This window comes from Odontomachus brunneus, unplaced genomic scaffold, assembly GCF_010583005.1.
Source record: "Odontomachus brunneus isolate Ranch 3 - 2012 unplaced genomic scaffold, Obru_v1 Obru_scaffold_036, whole genome shotgun sequence".
Taxonomy (NCBI): Eukaryota; Metazoa; Arthropoda; class Insecta; order Hymenoptera; family Formicidae; genus Odontomachus; species Odontomachus brunneus.
The window spans coordinates 1335665-1353589 of NW_022639486.1; the positions used below are offsets into that span (position 1 = coordinate 1335665).

The following is a 17925-nucleotide window of genomic DNA, read 5'->3' on the forward strand; positions in this document are numbered from 1 at the left end:
CAAAATCTATTTAGGTATATATATATATACACATAAATAACGGGATATATCATTATATTGTCTCGCAAATGACGCGATCTGGAGAGACTCACATTTGTCCTTCGTTTTTGTAGCAGCGAAACATTCGAAAATCTTTCCTGGCGTCGCTTCTGAAAGCGACTTGCAGAAATGGCGAGCGTCCAAGGACCGCAAGTCGCCATCTCTGAGTCAAATGGGACCGGACTCCATCAAACACAAAGTAAGTCAAATCGAAAAACACTCTTGCACAAAAGTCATCCACGTGTGCGGCTTTTATTCTCTTTGTCTCAGGTGATCGTTACTTTTTAACATAACGGAAAAAAAATGAAAACAAAGATGATCGTTATCGATCGTCAGTAAAATTGTTTACTTTGAAATGCGGACTACCCTGAGAAAAAAATTTACTGAATTTCAAAAAATGTTTGTTTGGATACGACTGTGAACATATTTGTTTAAATTAATTATTTTCTAAAATTAAATAAGGAAATTTTAAACATAAATTTTTTTCTCTGATTTTAGTAAATAATTATTTAAGTTAAACAAATATGTGTTTACAGTCCTACCCAAACAAACGTTTTTTGCAATTTAGTAAATTTTTTTCTCAGTATATATTTCTCTCAAGCAGCGCGGTTAATTATCCTATCGATTTATTCATCGATTATCGATAATTAACACCGCGCTAACGCGTGATTTACGTCACGTTGCAGTTTTCCTTACAAGACAATGGATCCGCGAAGTATTTTCAAGGAGCGATGCACACACCGAACATGGGAGAGAAAGTCGCTCAGGTGAGTGGCATATTTGCATGTCGCAATTAGTGAGTTACGTTAGTGGGAGCCGCGACGTTGGTGTTTCTGTTAAGTCGTCGCGCGAGGTGTTATCAAGGGAGAATTCCATTCTTCGTTGGATCACCCCCGCGTAACACTCGCGGAATTGTTTTGGACATTAAAAGTTAGATGCTCCCTTGGCGATGTTAACGATGTTCTAGGGGAGTTCTTGGAACAGGAAATTAAAAGCGCCACGGCGACATATTTATCCGACACTAATTGAAATTGGAGCGAGTCTGTTTTCCGGAAATGAAAGCGACCGCCGCACCTTAACGGATCAAAGGTTCTTTCGCCCGCCCGGAGCAATTCGGTTTCGTGAATTAAACATAGAGTTAGTCGAGAAGTTAAATCTCGTTTGCTGATGCCGGCCAGCTGAAACGCGCTTTCGTCACGAAAGACACTCGCTTCGTCGTCAGATTAACGGAACTCTAATGTTTCGGAACTCTAATGAGACTATTCCGGACACGATTTATGCGTTTCTTTTACTCAAGAAGCAAATCGATCCGATAAGAAATTGGACCGATCCGTTTCAGCCATATAGTCTCTATTTTCTCGGCGTAACAGAGAGATTTACTTGTGTAATAAATCAAACGCCAATCACGCGAAACCGATAATTCGTACCACGCAACTGTTTTTGCTGTTTGAATTAGCGCTCGTTAATCTTTTTACAAAGTACGCAAGAATACTTTTCTTGCTGAAACTTCCATCAATATTTTTCTTGCCGATGTGAGTCTGCAACGGGCGAGCGAGGTGGAAAGGACAAACAGAGCTTCCGTTTTTAGCAAGATGCTATTTCTTCTCGTCTCGGGTTTAGCACGTGTCGCTGCACATGCGAGAAATGCGACGAGGTCAGCAAGCCTTCAAATATTTAGCGGGACGATACGGGAGTGAGAGGCGTTGTTTGCATACGGGTGTACATTTAACACACTGCCTTACATTAATACGGCCCTGACTGGCGCCAATCCGACTGCGCCGCAGTCTCGTAGGCGGAAATCTCCCGCAACGTGAGATTCTCGTAAAATGACGTTGATTTTACAAACGGCTGACTGCTCGGATGGCTCCGGGGCGAAAAACTCGCGGACTCGAAGAGAGGAAAAAGAGGCCGTCGGGATTTGTCCAATTAATATTATCGGCGAAGCGTGAAATTGCGGATCCTACTGAGCCTAATAAATCCGGCTGAACATGTCGCGTCGGGATAATAACGTCTCGCTAATCGAGACTCGTCTCGTTTGTACTAATGTCACTGGTGCCGCTCTGTTGAAGAGCCCGAATCACGGTGACGCGAAGCATTAAAAAAAAAAAAAGAAAAAGAAATTGGAAACAAAGCCGTGCCAAGTGGCGTCACACCAAGAATTATCCGTGTCGAGCTTTTCGTGGCGTCTTCCTGATTTTATATCGAGATAATTCTTCCTCTGTCAGTCGCAATGTTACACAGTAGACTGCACTTTAACATGCCCCAATATTCCGTCGCGTAACAACAACGACGCCCAGGCGAGGCGATACTTTATTCGCGGAAAGACAATTTTACTAGCGTGCTGTATGATCGATTGTCCGATTCGTTGTACTGACTTTCCAAACACCCGCAGACAAATACCGGAGCGGTGTCTAGCGACAATGATAGCGCACGAATACTTTCAGGTCGATCAGCTTTTGCGGAATTGCAGTCGTGTCGAACATTGGAACACTCTGCATACGCGTTGCCACTCTCGCGCTCTCGCAATTCAATATATCGTGTCATATGCACACAACAATTGTGTTGCTTGTCTCGCAATTATATTTTGCGAACTGCAAATCGCTCTCGCGGATGGCGCAATATGCAAATGCAATTTACTTGACAGACTCTGCGGAATTCCAAGAAGTCGCGGCGACTACAAACACGTATCTCGTGTATTTCAGCGTCGTGTGACTCGTAACTTTGATCATTATTTTGGGGTCGCGTTATTCCAAACCACCACGTTTAAATTATGGACGTCGTTCGTCCAACTAGCGCACGATTTCAGTTGCGGCCGACAGCGGCTGGTCGCCGTCCGGAGCTTCGACGGCGGAGAGAAAACGTCTCTCTCTCGCCGTTCTCGGTTATTTATATAAAATCAGAATGGCCACCGAACCACCGATATCGATAACCGATACTGCAACATTGCAGGGATTTTTATCACATGCTCTCGGCTGTTGCTGTAATAATTATATCGGCGCCAATAAATCAATTTCCTCGGCGGCGTGCGCCGACGGGTTTTTCCCCGTTGGCGTTTTGTTTGCGAGCTGTCCACGTCGTAAACTCCGTTTTTTCCCTTCGCCCGTCCTGTCGCAGCACGGTGCGACAATGCGTTGTCGTTTGTGTTACGACAAAATGTTGCGAGCGCCGTCAAGTCGCGGACAATTCCCTCCAGACGTTTGACGCGTTCGTCACGATATCCTGACTCTTGCTCGAGAATAACTGGCATGACAGGAACGCGATGCAGCTGCTCTCGTGTCGCTTTCATCGGGCAACACGCGTCGCGGAAAAACGCGTGAATTTGGAGTCGAAAATAGGATCGCGCAAGCTCTCGTTCGACGGCAAAGTGCGAGCTTTCGCAACGTTCTGGGAACGTTGTGCGCGAAGATGGAGCAGCTGCGTCGCGTGGTGTAAGCAGCAGATAATTAATAGCGTCGAACGCTATTCCCAGCTCACGTTCTTATTCCGTGGCAGATCCTCGATACCCCTCGCTGCCTAAGCAGTCGCGATATTTTTCGTTTTAATGCCAGTCAAAGTAACGTCATGAAGGAAATTACGGAGGGAGTAAACGAGAAGATACAATTGGCGCGACTCATTAGTAGCGGTAATTGATGGCTGAACGTGCCGAGACAGTGCGTGACGCGCCCACGATAAATCTGTGTCGTACAAGTCTCGCGGTTGGAACGATTGTAAGGATGACCTCGAGGCGAGACGAAGCCTCTAAATCGACCGATTGATACACAAAACTGCTAATCAATAAACGATTACAATATAATGACGTACAGAGGTCGGGACTCGACAACAGTCCTGGTGGTGGCGAGCCGCCTCTTTTATTGATCGCCGCTCACGAAAACATCAAGAGCTGTCATCAACTCGGCGACCTGTCAACGTGGCCAATTAAAGCCCACTCATGCTAGTACCGAGAATCTCGACGACGACGGGACTTTCTCGGATATTCAGTCATCCGGTCAGCCGTTGGCACGAGCCAGCGGAGCTGAAACAAGGGAGGACGGACAAAACAGAGGAAGACCGCGTCCAAAGTGGCATCCGGCGATGCCAGTACCGGAATAAAGACGTGCCGGAAGTACGGATGCACGTCGATCGTCCGGTGGACGGAGGAGAGGCGAGAGTTTCCCTGGCGAGTTGCCCTGAACGGCGGCAAGAGGAAGAGCGACTTATCGGGGCGCACGCGTGCAGGAACGAGAAGGCAAGAGAGGGACGCGGCCCGAGATTCACGGCCCTCCCGTTATACGGCGCTCCGGTCAGTGTCGCAGTGTCCCCCGTTCTGCCTGCCAGGTAGTTCCGCCGTCACTCCGTCCACATCCTCGGCGAAGGAAGATCGCACATGTAAACGGTGATAACACGTCCTTTCGACACGTCCTCGAGCTCCCGCAGGCAGGACCGATCAATTCAACGTCGCGCCTTCCGTGCCTTCCGCTTAACAACTCTACTCTAGCTTGAGAGAGAGAGAGAGAGAGAGAGAGAGAGAGAGAGACGCGCGTCGGACGACGGCTACGCGTACTCTCCCTTCATCAGGTTTTCACACAAAATCATGACAGAACATCGAGTAGTACCAGCGAGTGGTACCGACGTCGACACATCCGCGAGTGACCGCGATCGTTTGCCGTCCGGGAACAAGGGTGCCTGAATCGAGAAGTCGCCTGTTTCGCCAGGTCGTCGGGTGCTCTCGCCCGTCCAGGAGCTGTTTCATGGATCACCGATCGTGAAGATACGCCCGCGGGGGTCGTGAAGATCGTCCGGGTCCGCCTTGTACCTTCGCGATCTCTTCGTTCGCGATCGCGTTGTCCGAGTCGTCAGCCACGACGAGACGCGTGAGATAGGTCGCGGCAGCAGCTGCTCGTTGGGGGGTCGCGAGAGCCGGAGAAGCGCGAGATCGTCGATCGATCGACGAATTCTTCCCCTGAAAATCGGGGGAAGAACCCGTGGTACGACCGTGCGCCGACGATGATGAATGGGTCGATCGGCCGAACAGTGAACGCCGAGCCGCGAACCTGGTGAACGTGTGCTTACTAAACGGAGCTCCGAGTCTGGACAGAATTGATAGTACAAAGTCAAAAATTATCTCGCGACACTCGATAAACGGGGCTGGTCGTTCTCGTAATTGTCACATGCTGTCGTTGTTAGACACACGACGCGCGGGGTGTTGAAGTGACTCGGACGCGTGTATCGAGATATATATATATATCGGGGTCATTTCGCCGATATCCGGGCATTTCTCTTCGTGACATTTTCTCCGTGCTCGTAATCATTTTTCACGGTGTGCTTTAGAGAGCATCCCGGGTTTGCTACGCGAGACCCCCGCGAACTCGCACACACGCGATATCGAGACCCGAGAGGCGGTAATAATTGAAAGTGAAGCCACCGGCGAGTCTACTCGACCCAGCGATAAGCCACTCCTCATAAGATTCTTCACGGTCGGTGCTTCGATGTAGGCTGTGCCAAGTAGCTTTACCCATCTCTCCTCAGCATTGTTCATCATCCACGCCTCTGCAGTGTGCCTCAGATTCATCCCTAGCTTATCTACGGAACACCTCAAAGAGATGACGAATCTCGAAGGCTTTGCCGTGGAAAATCTATCCGAATTTGTCGTCTCTGTAAGAAGGATTCGTAGACGGAGAGAAGGAACCTGAAACGCTCTGTATATCATTCCTGTCTTGTTATTTTGTCCTCTCACGCGTCATTTTCACGCTGTCCGTCGCGCTTTTGTGTTGCTTGAACTCGCGACGTGCAAAAAAGAAATAAGTCCCTGAGTTGGTCGCGAGAAACGAACGAAATCAATTTCGCGACAGGAACACCGCGTATATGGCAGCCACGTGCTCGGCGCGATCGTGTCACGCGTTGCGTACGGCTGGTACACTTGTACCAGGGAGACCGACAAAATGGCGGGGCAATTTCATTGAATCGTGTAACGAGTCTGTCTTTCCACGATAACAACGAGAAAATTGCTTGTTACAATCCCGAAATATACGTTATCTAAATATTCCGTTGTCCTATCTCGACGCAAGCTTTTGTTATATTTTCACGCGCTTTGTTTTTTTTTAGATTTAACACTGCGCGATCATTATGTAACTTCATGAGGTTGCCGCTCGCAGATTTGACTTGTTTTTCATTCTATTCGTGCGCGATAACTGAACGACACGTTTTGTCTATATCGTACGATGCCATTATTCAAAGATAGACATGACATAAAAAATTGCACGTAAAAATTTTGTGATTGCATGATCGATCCCCGATAACATGTCGCGTATACCGCGAAAATTTACGTGTTCCGTTTTATCTTTAGCAGTTAGCGTGAATTTGTAGAGTGCATGATACTAATATATTCATATCTTGCACACTTTACGGCCGGGTTAACGGAAACCGTATCAATTTTGCTCGTGGTCTTATCATTTTCACGCGTCGACGTTTATCGCGAGCAATTAGTCTTGTTTCACGTTGCCGCACTGTTAAACATTTATGTACCGTTGCACGATTTCTCGCTCGACTCTAATGATGCAATTTACGACAAATATGAATTAGAGATATCACACACGAGATACGATAAACGTCTCCGCGATTGCGATTTCAAATGGCCGCCAAAAATCTCACGAACTCAACACAAGTCCGAATCGCGTCGGGGATCATGAGTTTGCGTGCAATCTCGTTCCAGACGATTACGGCGATTGCGATCGTGAACACGTACTGCCGTCATGTTCGCAGATCGAAACTAATCTCGAATTCAACGTGAATCCGGACGAACGTCGCATCCAGAAGGGTCCATTTTTCCCTTTGCCGACAAAATCGATAAGCAGCACTCTAGATGCGGGCTGACTGCCAAAATATGTTCTACTCCTTGAGTCGCTGTGCCGACAACAAAAGATTCCGAGAGAGAGAGGGGGAGGGAGAAGCGTACACAAAGTGTCCTAGAAATAACGTCCTTCTTTTTGCGCGACAACCGTTCCTTTCTCGGCAATGCGACATGAGTCATTCTCACGATTGTAGTTTCGAATCAATTTCCAGTTTCATTTCTTCCGCCTTCTCGAAACGTTTGAGATCGCCGAATCGCGCTGAGTCAATCCCGCGTTCTTGATTTAACCGACGGTCATAAAAAAAGTTGCGAATACACTTCCCTGCGAGCGCAATATCGCTCACATGGGAGAACCGTGATGGAAACGATCTTCTGCTCGCGCTTGTGAGTTCGGCCGTATAACAGCTGGACGTCGGAAATCAATCGGTTTTTATTGCTGCTCGAAACGGCCGACTGGGATTGCCGGACTCGACGCGAGATTAATTGCCAATCGAAGAACAGTAGTGTATGGAATGATTGTGTCGATTGACGTATTCTTTCGACGAGTAATCCATCCTTTTCTCTCAAACACGGCGTTCACAGCGACCACGCGCGTCCACCTTACCCCACGATGCAATCGGCGAAGGTCATAGTCACCAGGTGATCAATGACTGGCGTCCTTGTGTCGCGGTGGTAACACCACCCACACCTGGAACCCACGTATACGAATGTGTGCAGGTGCTGATACTTTGTAACGCACAGTTCTCTTGCTGGTAGCAACAGTCGCCCCGTCGGCTTTTGCATTATTCCGCAGCCGCTTTAGTTCCACTTTTGTTATTATCGACGCCGCGAGAAATTGAAGTTAACAGTAGCCGTTTCTAGCTGGACACGCGACGATCGCGGACGATTTCATAGAAGGGATCGATCTCGCGACTTGTTAAGGCGCTTTACTTATCATCGATATGCCTGATCGCGTACTTCCCACTCTTTCCGGAAGTGCGTCGTAAAGGTTCTACCGCTATGACGTAGTAATATTATAGTTTACGCCAGCTTTTGACTCGGACATAATCGATAACCGTTTACTGTAAATCACGAGGATCATGAAAATTACTGAGACTCCGTTTCGATTCACATCACGTTCCTTCTAGGTCGTTGAGTTTCTTATTAAAAAAACACAGAGAAAGGCTGCTTGTATAATTTTATGCTGAACTTGCTCGATTCGTCTGTTCCTCGTCTTTCGCTGCAATGTCGCACTTGTAACTCGCTGGCAAGGCAAGCATTCTTTTTTTTCATTTCAGAATCGTAATTGTTAGTCCATGCATCGGAAAATGCTTCTCCTCGGCACTTCCACGGATTCTGTAGTTTTCCGATCGCGCGCTCGCAATATTAACCAAGAGCTGAATCGAACTTTGTGCTTTCGATCGATAGCGGCTCAATATTGCTGTTGGAAAAATCGCGCAAGTATTACTCGCGCCGCTCACATAATCGCTTACAGAAAATCCTCGAGCGACATTTTTACACACCTAAATGTCAAACGGTGAATCATGCCTTTGCGACGTATCATTTCGCTTTGCAACCTCGAATTTCATCGGCCCAAACCGGCGCTAGACGAAAGCGAACTACACAATGAATGACTTCGGCACATGCAGGCACGCAATAACGCGACAATCTTCCTTTTGCCCATATCTTGTCCTAGTAAGCACTTGAAGCCTCGCTGTGAGATATACGCGTCGGTTAAGTGCGATTCAGACGATCCGACACCTCGTTATCGCGCGCGTTATCAGGACTCTTATTCTTGAAATAGTTACGTATACGTAAGTTGTACTGCGCAGGTTTAATCATACTATAAAATAGCTGCGCAATGAAAGTTATGTATACGCAAAAATTTCAAGAATATGGGCCCAGGTCACCGGTGAGATGGGAGATGACGCGAAACGTCGAAAGAGTTGTGCACTCAAGCCAAAAAATGAGCGAGGACATCTTGTCACAAATTTCTACAAAGATAAAAAATATATTCACGATAGATATATCCATGATTATAATGAAGCAGTGTAGTGAAAAGAAAATCAACTCATTCAGTTTTTGATTTGAGGAATGACTTTTTCGGATTTCGCCTTCAAATAATAACAAAAATCAATCCGATGACGAATTTTCCGACAGAAATGAACAGACATCTCGGCGAACTAACGAAAGTGTTTCGAGTTAAGATGTGCGCAAGGACTCATACGCCTTTCTGAATCGCCCGCGATTCGCGAAACCACGAACACTGCTTGATTCGACAATAACTCGTGTCTCGAAGTCTGTCCGCTGGTTTCGTCCGTGAACAATATCCGAGAACTGCCGCGTTTTTACTTGAGCTGTATTAAGGAAGAGCGGGGAACGACGCGACGAGGACCATCGTATCATCTCGAAAGTCAAGCGGATACCAGCTCGCCACAGTCAATTAACATCACCAATTAAGAAGCGCTCCGCTACGTTCACGCTAACGTGCGGAGAGAGTCGCGCGAAAAAAGGGCGCGTCTCGCAGTAGAAAGTAAACAAGAAAATCGTGTCTCGTGGCAGACAATTGAGAGAACAATAAATCAAAGGACACGTCCCCGAGAAGAGACTAGACTCCTCAATAATTAATCCCTCGTCGAGCGTTTCTTCTACACCACGTCCGGCCGAGGGTTGCGCGAAGGATCACGAACACTCGCGAGACACCGAGTCCGTTTCGCACGAAGCCGCCTGGATGCCCTAAATGAGCGATGACGACGGAAGGGTAAGCGACGGTGATCAGGAGTGGACCCGAAAGGGTTGCTGGGAGAACGACAGCGAGAGAAGCGAGGAGGGAGAGGAAGCTGCTGATTCTTGTGAACTGGCGCCCCATAGTGCGATGAGCGTGGGGGCTGGCAGGGTCGATTCCCCCAGCCCCCAGGACATCAGGCTGCTCCAAGATCTCGTCGAGGATCTCAGCAAGGAGCAGGATGAGAAGGACAGGCCGCGATCGGAACAGGTGAGCCATTTTAGAGAGAATGAGGGTAAGAAGGAGAGAATGTTGCGGGCCTGCGACGGGGTCTACGACCTCATCTGCAACGTTTGCTATCGGAGTCCGATACTCCTTGAAGTTTATTATGCGACGGGGAAGCTGCGCGAGTTAGAGCGCGTTTTATCTCTTCACACCTGACTCACCTCCATTGTCGCGACGTATTCGCTCGCAACTTCTTGCTCGATTCTCCTACTTCTCACAATAATCCGCTCATGACTGAGCTTTCTCGTAAAAGTGGTTCAATAAGCATCGTTTGACGCTTCCAGTGTATAGGATGTTCTGTGCGATATCACTCAACTTATATTTGTGTCTAAATTAAAATTCAACGACTTAGGGCCATACTAATAGTAGTGACTCGAACTTTATTTCACGTATAATATATTCAGATTTGAATTTAGAATTAGACATGAACTTTTTAGTTGAATCGCAATTACAAATGCAGTGCCATATATAATGTATGATTCGAATAAAAACTCGAGTCTAACTTTAAATTTAGTTCTGAGTATCTCACGTGGAACGAGTTTCAAGTAATGATGATTAATACAGACCTTAGAAAGTAGAAAGTTTAAATAGAAAGTTTGATTTTCAAACTATAATTTAATACGTTTGAAACGTTCATCTATGTCAGGATTTGATAAATTCAGGCTGCCCTAAAATCACCATATATCTTATTATATTAGTAAAATTTAAAAATGAATTATTTCAATCCGTGAGTCCAAGATTTATGTACTAAAATCTTATACGTTGTTTGTGGGTCACTCTATGTACATGTGGAATTCATCACGTTTGAAAAGCTTTTCCGACGGAGCTTTTCAGAAGAGAAAGAACTCGGCTGATAAATGGGGCAGCTACCTATAATTTAGGAGCAATTCAAGTTCCGGGAAGCTGCGCGAAGAAGAGCGAAGTGTTCTTCGTTTTTCCTCGTCGCAATACGAGCGCGCGAATGCGCGAACTAGGTTGGCGCTTATCGATGGCTCCAGTGCTGGAAAGCACTGGTTGGAGAGCCAACTGTAGTGACCTAAATCGAAGCGGAATGATTTAAAGTGTTTTAAAGTCGCCTGTGATCAATGATGCGCACACGCGTGTGCGCCCAGACAGAAAAGTTTTATCAACACAGGAAGTTAATTTTTCTAATTAATTCTCTTCCGATGTTCGCGCGCGCGATAAATTCTCAGGCCGTTCTCTCCGCTCGCCCTTCTCTGCGAAAATACGAACAGATTGAAGTTTTCTACGTAATAACTTTGTGCTCGTCGAGCGGTGAAAAACATAGTCTTTTAGGCTTTGGAAAATGAGGACGCTGGGGATTATCTTCATGAATCTTATATCCTCTTGGTAATCGCGTTCTAGAGAAAGACAACAAAGTGAATGGAATTAGTAATATTTCCTTTCGTGCAGATATTAAATCCCTCGTCAGTCTCCTGGAAAGGGCAGGAACGTTCCTTTGATGCGAACATGGTTGACAAGGAAGATTATAGCTTCCTCATAAACGTCCCCTAAGGCAGAGATATGCGATGGCAGTGTCTCGTAAATATAATTCCCGTTGTAGGGATATAATGTAGAAACGCTGCGCCTTAGACTTGATACCATCCATCAGCATTATTGTTTTCCCGTTAACGACGATTGCGAGTTAATGCCTTGATGCGACGTAATGCGATCGCGATTGCGCGAAAGAAGAATTTTTAAGTTAAATTGATTCGAATCGCTCTCTGACGTCAATTGCTGACTAATTTTCCTAACTAATTAATCGCCCCGCCCGCGCTTGCACGTAAATCCGTCTAAGTGATCGCGCGATATGACGAATCGCAGTGACGATAATTGCAGTCGTAAACTCGCGGTATCTTAATCATTCATCGACGATAATTGCGTGGGGATAAGCGATAGGGAGATTTCCGCGACGCGAGAGGCGGCACTCAGCAATTCAGACGAGGGTGCGATCAAAAATAATAATATGGCTACGCAATGGTCGAGGGCTCAGGGAGTAAAATGGAAAGGTTCGTTACTGCAAGAAATTTGATCGCCCGGCTGCGCCGGGAGTGGAGTGTGCTTCTCGCGAAAGACGTAAGGTGGAAAATAAATAAAAGCGCGATAAAAAAAGGGTGTAGTGGAAGAGAGCGACCGTGCAGGGTAATTGATAACGACGAGGCGCGGCTTTTCCGCGGCTTTGGCCGCACGATTTTTCCCCGCTTTGCGCACTTTTTCTTCGCGTCGACGAGCGAAAATAAAAGCGTCGCCATATTGGTGCACAGAAGCACTGACCGTGCGCATAGATCGTTCAAAGGTTCACGGTCGGTGAAGATTTTGTTGAAATAGCGCGCTCTCTCGCAGAGCGCTCGCTGGAAGAAGGACACACCGGAGGTCCGGCGAGGATAAAATAAATTGCAATCGGAAGAGGAAGGTCGTGCGCGTAGCTCCCTCCATCCTTTCGCGAGAATACGCGGGCAAACTCGTGGTAACTGATAATATCGCGCGGCTGCGTATTGGCTTACTCTGTAAAGCCACCAAGACTGAAACTCGTAATCACTCTCGCATAGATAGCATTCATTTGCTCGACGATAAGCGCTCGGATATATTTTTGCGCGACACGCGATATCGAATAGACACGTTTACATGTATATATATATACATATATATAGACTGAATTATTCCAACAATACACCATCGTCCATTGATAAAAGACAACGTGATCTATACTACAGGAAAAAGCTATATGATTGACTCACACGAATCTAGTTGTGCCAAACAATTCAGTACGAAACAACTGATTATATGGTTGCTGCAATTACAGAGCAATCGCTAAGTTACTGGCGTTGCAACGGTGACGATATCTGTTTGCTCCATGGTAAATGTCACTCCAACGGATTTCTGGTTGCTGCAACCAAATCATGCGCAACTACATAGATGTAGCTGATGTATCAAAGTAATCAAGTCACACACACCACTATCACAAAAATAACTAGAGTGACGCAACTATACTGCTCGCAACTTGATATTTCTAGTTGCATTCACTATATTTTTTTCCATGTAGGAAATATACAAACAAAATGTGAATCGCAGACGTGTAAAGATTTTTCATTGAAATAATAAACGAAGGTATCTCCCGGCGACGGGAGGACAATGAAGTCACCCCGTGATCAGAAGCTGTTATCTACGGCCGTGCGCGCGAACTGCTGCACGGCCGCCTGATATTTCAACAATGGTATCTGGAGAACGAAGCGTTTCTTGCTGCGTCTTCGCGACGTAGCCGCGCCATACAATAGCCATGACGTCGGCTATTGTTGATCGCGCATTACAACACCTGGGGAGTCCGCTAGGTGCCTAGACACCTCGTGCGCTTGGACGCGAGCGTCAGCTGGCGTCCCGCGTCTCATCGCCGCGCTGCGCGGTCGCTGCCTCGCGCATCCTCTCTCGACGATGATTCTCGCGGGCCCGAGCCTGCGTAGAGACGCGCGTCGTCCGCGCGAGGCTCGGCGCGAATCAATAACAACGCCAGCACAGGTGGGTCGTCGTCGATGGTGGTGGCGGCTACGGTGGTGGTGGCGGTGGTGGCGGCGGCGGTGGCGGCGGTGGCGAAACTAGCGCGGCGCGCATACCGACGAGAACGACGCTGACGCGACGTGACGAGACGAAGAAAGTCGACCTCCTCCGGCGCTGGAAGGGCCGGTGGACTCGAGAGGCGAGGCAGGGACGTTGCCGCGCGGAAGGGTTGGCCGAAGGCGGAAGGTCGCCGTGTGATCTGACACCGTCTCCCTCCCTCTCCCATTTTTTCCCTCTTTCTTTCCCGGCACCCCTCATCTGGAAAACGAGAAGTCGAAATGTCGGCCGGAACAACGATCGCGAGCGTCCCTCCGGAACGTGCGACGCGCCTCCGCTAGAGCGTCCCTCTCGCCTTAGTCGCGCCCGGTCACAGTGCGCTCGTCTCGACAGAGGTATCGCCTTCCGTGGGTCGACCCAGGCTCGTCAGGATGACGAGTGTCAGCAGTCGACGCTGCTCGCGGAACTACGTCGACGTGCGTTCGCTGGGGATCGGTGCGTCAGCTGGGCTCGTCGCTTCTTCGCGACTGTGAATCTCGTCGTCGCTCATCCCGGACAATCCTCGGAGTAGATGTATGCTTCATGTGCGATAATACATACCTAGTGACGATCTGGACTAGCAGGCGCGTGCATATCTCGCTGGGACTGTGTCTATGATGGGAAACGTTGGTCCTTGATCCTGCTCGGAGATTTTACCCGTTGCGACGTACTAGCTTGTCTGAGAAGTCGCCGTTCTGAACGTCCGTTAGAGACTCGTCGGGAGCCTGACCACAGGCTGACTGTCCGTCCTGCCGATCAGTCGAGAGCGTATCCAAACGACTGTGTACCAATGGTGTTTCTTTCTCGCGCGCCACACAAACAGAGGAGAGATCCTCGCGATTCGCGTAGTCCAACGAAATGCAAGTGATAATCGCGAGCGTCGTATGACGAGCTCGCGGTAACACGAAAGAAAGGAAAAACCATTGTAGTTAACGTTTTATAAAAGCACGTGCGAATTACTTCGTCGACAGACGATCCTGCCGTGCTATGATCAATCGACGAGTCTGTCGTGAGCCGTTCTTCGACGATATCCTCCTTGTATCGGTAAATCGCGGTGATAATCGGTGGGAAGGCCGTGCAGCTTGTTGATTGTTCGGGATGAGAGATATCTTCAGCACAGGATCTACGATTTATAAATATCGAGCGAGATCGAGGAGATACGACTGGACTTTGTATAGCGCACGACTCGACCGGCTGATGCGCGAGCAAAGGTCCTTCTACTCGGGCGAACTGATCGTTAAGGAAATTCACGAGGCTCCATACGTCTTGGTTGACGGGAAATTGGAACGTCGTCGTGAGTCGACGGTATGCCTCGCGCATCCGTGGTGGATTCCTCAGTATTAGCCCGTGCCAAATCCATCGAGGACGTCGGCGAAGGTGGACCCTCGCGTCGGTGGAGTCTCGTCGAGTATCGGAAGAGCCTGCACGAGCATTTGTACCTGCGCTGAATGTCTAATAATTGCCAATAATCCATCTTGCATCGACGCGTCTCAACGGAGTCAAGCTCGTTACTTGTTACGTCCGCTGATATAATCGAAACTCTCGCGGGAGAAACAGTGCTTGACTACACAAGAGGAGAAATTCCCTTATGTTTCGTTGCCACACCGATCTCGCATGTCGAGCAATGCTCTCGTGAACGACGAAGATACAAGCACCGAGGTGGGAGTGCGCGATAGTGCGGGAACTCGAAAAGAGCCGATTTTTTGGGGTGAACGAAAGTGAACTGTAGCAATAGAAGAGAAGGAAGAAAGAGAGAAAGAGGAAGTGGAAGAAAAGAGAAAACAGCAGAAGAAGGAAAAGAAAGAGAGAGATCGACACGAGTGATCGAGACTGATATATAGAAAGTTATCTTTTTCCAATGGAGACTGTCGTCATGTTCCATCCATTACTTATTGCTAATTACTGCTAAACGAAGCATCGTGTCGCGGTCTTTAGCGGCGCGACGGTAAGGGAAATTAAGTTTAAGCCAACTAACCACTCTTTTACATTTTATACCGATATTTTAGAGCGTGGGAGGAAAACCATTTTTTAATCGACCAAAGTATCTGAGAGGAGTAGAGAGAGGAGAGATCGTCCGTTGCGAGAGAAGACGTGAGTTAAGTGTCGATTGCGATACTCACGAGGTTTCATCGCTCCACTACGGAAGTACGAGCGACTTAACGATAATTATTGATAGTAATATTCCGCACGCACTATCTTAAGGCGAAGCCGATCAGACGATCCTACGGATGCGCACACACACTAACAATAATGCACAATATTTGATGTGAACGTATTAAGCACAGAGAAAAACCCGCGTCGTCCACAGACGACAATCCGTGAGCTCGACTTTCACGATTCAGAGTTTAAAGAAGAAAAACATCAATTAGGAATTTGAAAGGAAGAAACGCACACACTAGAGGCACGGACAAAGATAATAGATAACCCAACAGTCTTTCAAGGTGTTGAGCTTTTAAGCTAAACCCCTTTTTGCATTGTCTTGCCTTTTGCATCGCGAGACGTAATATCGGCTATAATCGATATTATCAGTTAACAATTATTTCGAACCGCTCGGATAGGAACGTCGGAATTCTCCAATTGCCTTACTCGTCTGTGGATGTGAGCGATTTCATCGTAAGACTCCGCGAGAGTTACGACTGAACGGCGCGCTACGGTCGTAATCGTATATTACGAGGGAGTAATAAATAATCACGTGAAGCAGCGGCAGCGATCAACAGCGGGACCGTAGTCGCGCGTGGTCGATTTGCCCCTGACAGACACACTCCGCCAAGATTCAGCTGTTCAAGGAAAAACTGTCCAAGTCCCAGCCTCCGGGTTCGTCCCCGCGGGACGAGCAGATAGCGTTGCGCTCGGTGAAGAATCCATCGGATCCGACGAGATCAGTCACCAATCGTCTACCACCGCCGGTGGTGATCAGGCGGAAGCAGATCCCGCCGAAGTCGCCCGACACGAAACAGCAGGACTCCAGCGTCGCGGATTCCAGCGTCTCCGACGAGGGTGCGCGATCCGGTCGCGAGGAGACCAGCGATATCTCGGAGGGGAGTAAAAGCCGAGAACGCCCTCGTCGTGGCCAGACGTGGCGCGAGGGGAAGTCTAAGGCTAGAACCGAGTTCCCGCTGGAGAACGACGAGAGTCGAGCTTCGCGATCGGAACTCGGTGGTCGTGCTCGGAATTGGGGTTTGTTGTCCAAGTCCGCGTCGACGAACGGCACGGCGAGGGTGTTCGCGGAGACTAGTGGCACGAGCTCCTCCACCAACTCGTCGTCGTATGAGCGCGATCTGCAGAGCCTGCTGAGTCGACCCTGCAAGAATAGCACCAGTTCAGAGAGCAGCAGAGAGGCTGGAACTTCGGCTATTGGCCACTTTACCATCAGGATCAGCGACAGTACGTCCTCGGATCTGCAAGAGGAGAGCGAGCTGTCGTCCGAGGAGAGAGACGCCCTGATCGAGGGCGTCAGGACGCCGTCGAGCGTCTGTCGGAACAGAATACCGAAATTTGGAACTAGACGGAGGATCGTGGCGGCCACCGGGTCCTCCGCCAAAGACTGTTACTTAGCAGGAGATCGCCTTCTGGGTCGGACAGAGGATTCATGCTGCGTTTCAACAACGGCCAAATCGACGGCACGACAGCAGAACATCCACGTCATCAACGACTTGGAGACGGAGAACGATACCTTGGAGAACGATACCTTGGAGAACGACACCTTTCCTGGTGATGATCTTCCTGGTTCGTCCCAGAAAGCGATCTCAGCGCCAACAACGCTGTTGCTCGGTAAGAAGCTCACGTCTTGGAAGAAGGAGAGCAAGGATCTGCTGGTGAAATCGGTGTCTTCGGCAAACACGTTCGCTCCAACGACCATGACTTGTATAAAGTCCCCGCGAACGATGTCGGAGCATCTCTTGGGGCAGCTCGACACCCCGGTGGCACCCGCGGTTCCAGTGGCACCCACAGTCCTCGGGGCTCTTCGAGTCAAAGGCGGATCGTTGAAAGAGGGCGATCGCGAGAAAATAACGGAAGTACCGCGACAGAGATGGAGCAGCGTCAGGGTCAAGGGCGGCAGCACCAAGAGCCTGTTGCTGGAGAACGGGGGTCCGCAACAACAGGCGCTCAAGGGCGCTCTTAGGAAAGAGGTATTCCTGGCGTCCTAGCGAATAAACACCAGCTGGTCTAACTGGTCCCTCGCGTTAATTAAGGCGCCGCTCATTAGCCGTGACCTTAGCAGACCATTCTCGTCGAAAATGATCGGACTCGCGACAATGACAACCCACTGCATACGCATACCGACCGTATAACAAACATTCCTCCATACCCCAGAACGCGTTATCGATTTGTGTTATAGTTGGTTTGTTAGGATATCTTATATGCCGCTCACACCCGAGTGGTCTCTAAGATTTGTTCCGTAATATGCGAAATATGCCGTAAGAATTGATCAATCATAGTCGATTTTTACAAAAATAATCGGCTATGATTGGCCAATTCTTAC

General features: G+C 48.5%; 1 protein-coding gene across 17 annotated transcripts in view; it reads left to right on the forward strand.

Annotated features, from left to right (window-relative positions):
* LOC116843873 (potassium voltage-gated channel subfamily H member 6) overlaps positions 1-17925 on the forward strand; it is a 114797-nt gene that overhangs the window by 69910 nt on the left and 26962 nt on the right. For 16 of the 17 annotated variants that reach the window (XM_032814731.1, XM_032814741.1, XM_032814744.1 and 13 more), the window contains 2 exons: positions 114-238; positions 726-806. In XM_032814731.1, the coding sequence (XP_032670622.1) occupies positions 114-238; positions 726-806 (206 nt within the window). The remainder of the gene's footprint in view (positions 1-113; positions 239-725; positions 807-17925) is intronic. The other variant, XM_032814737.1, reaches the window with a different exon arrangement.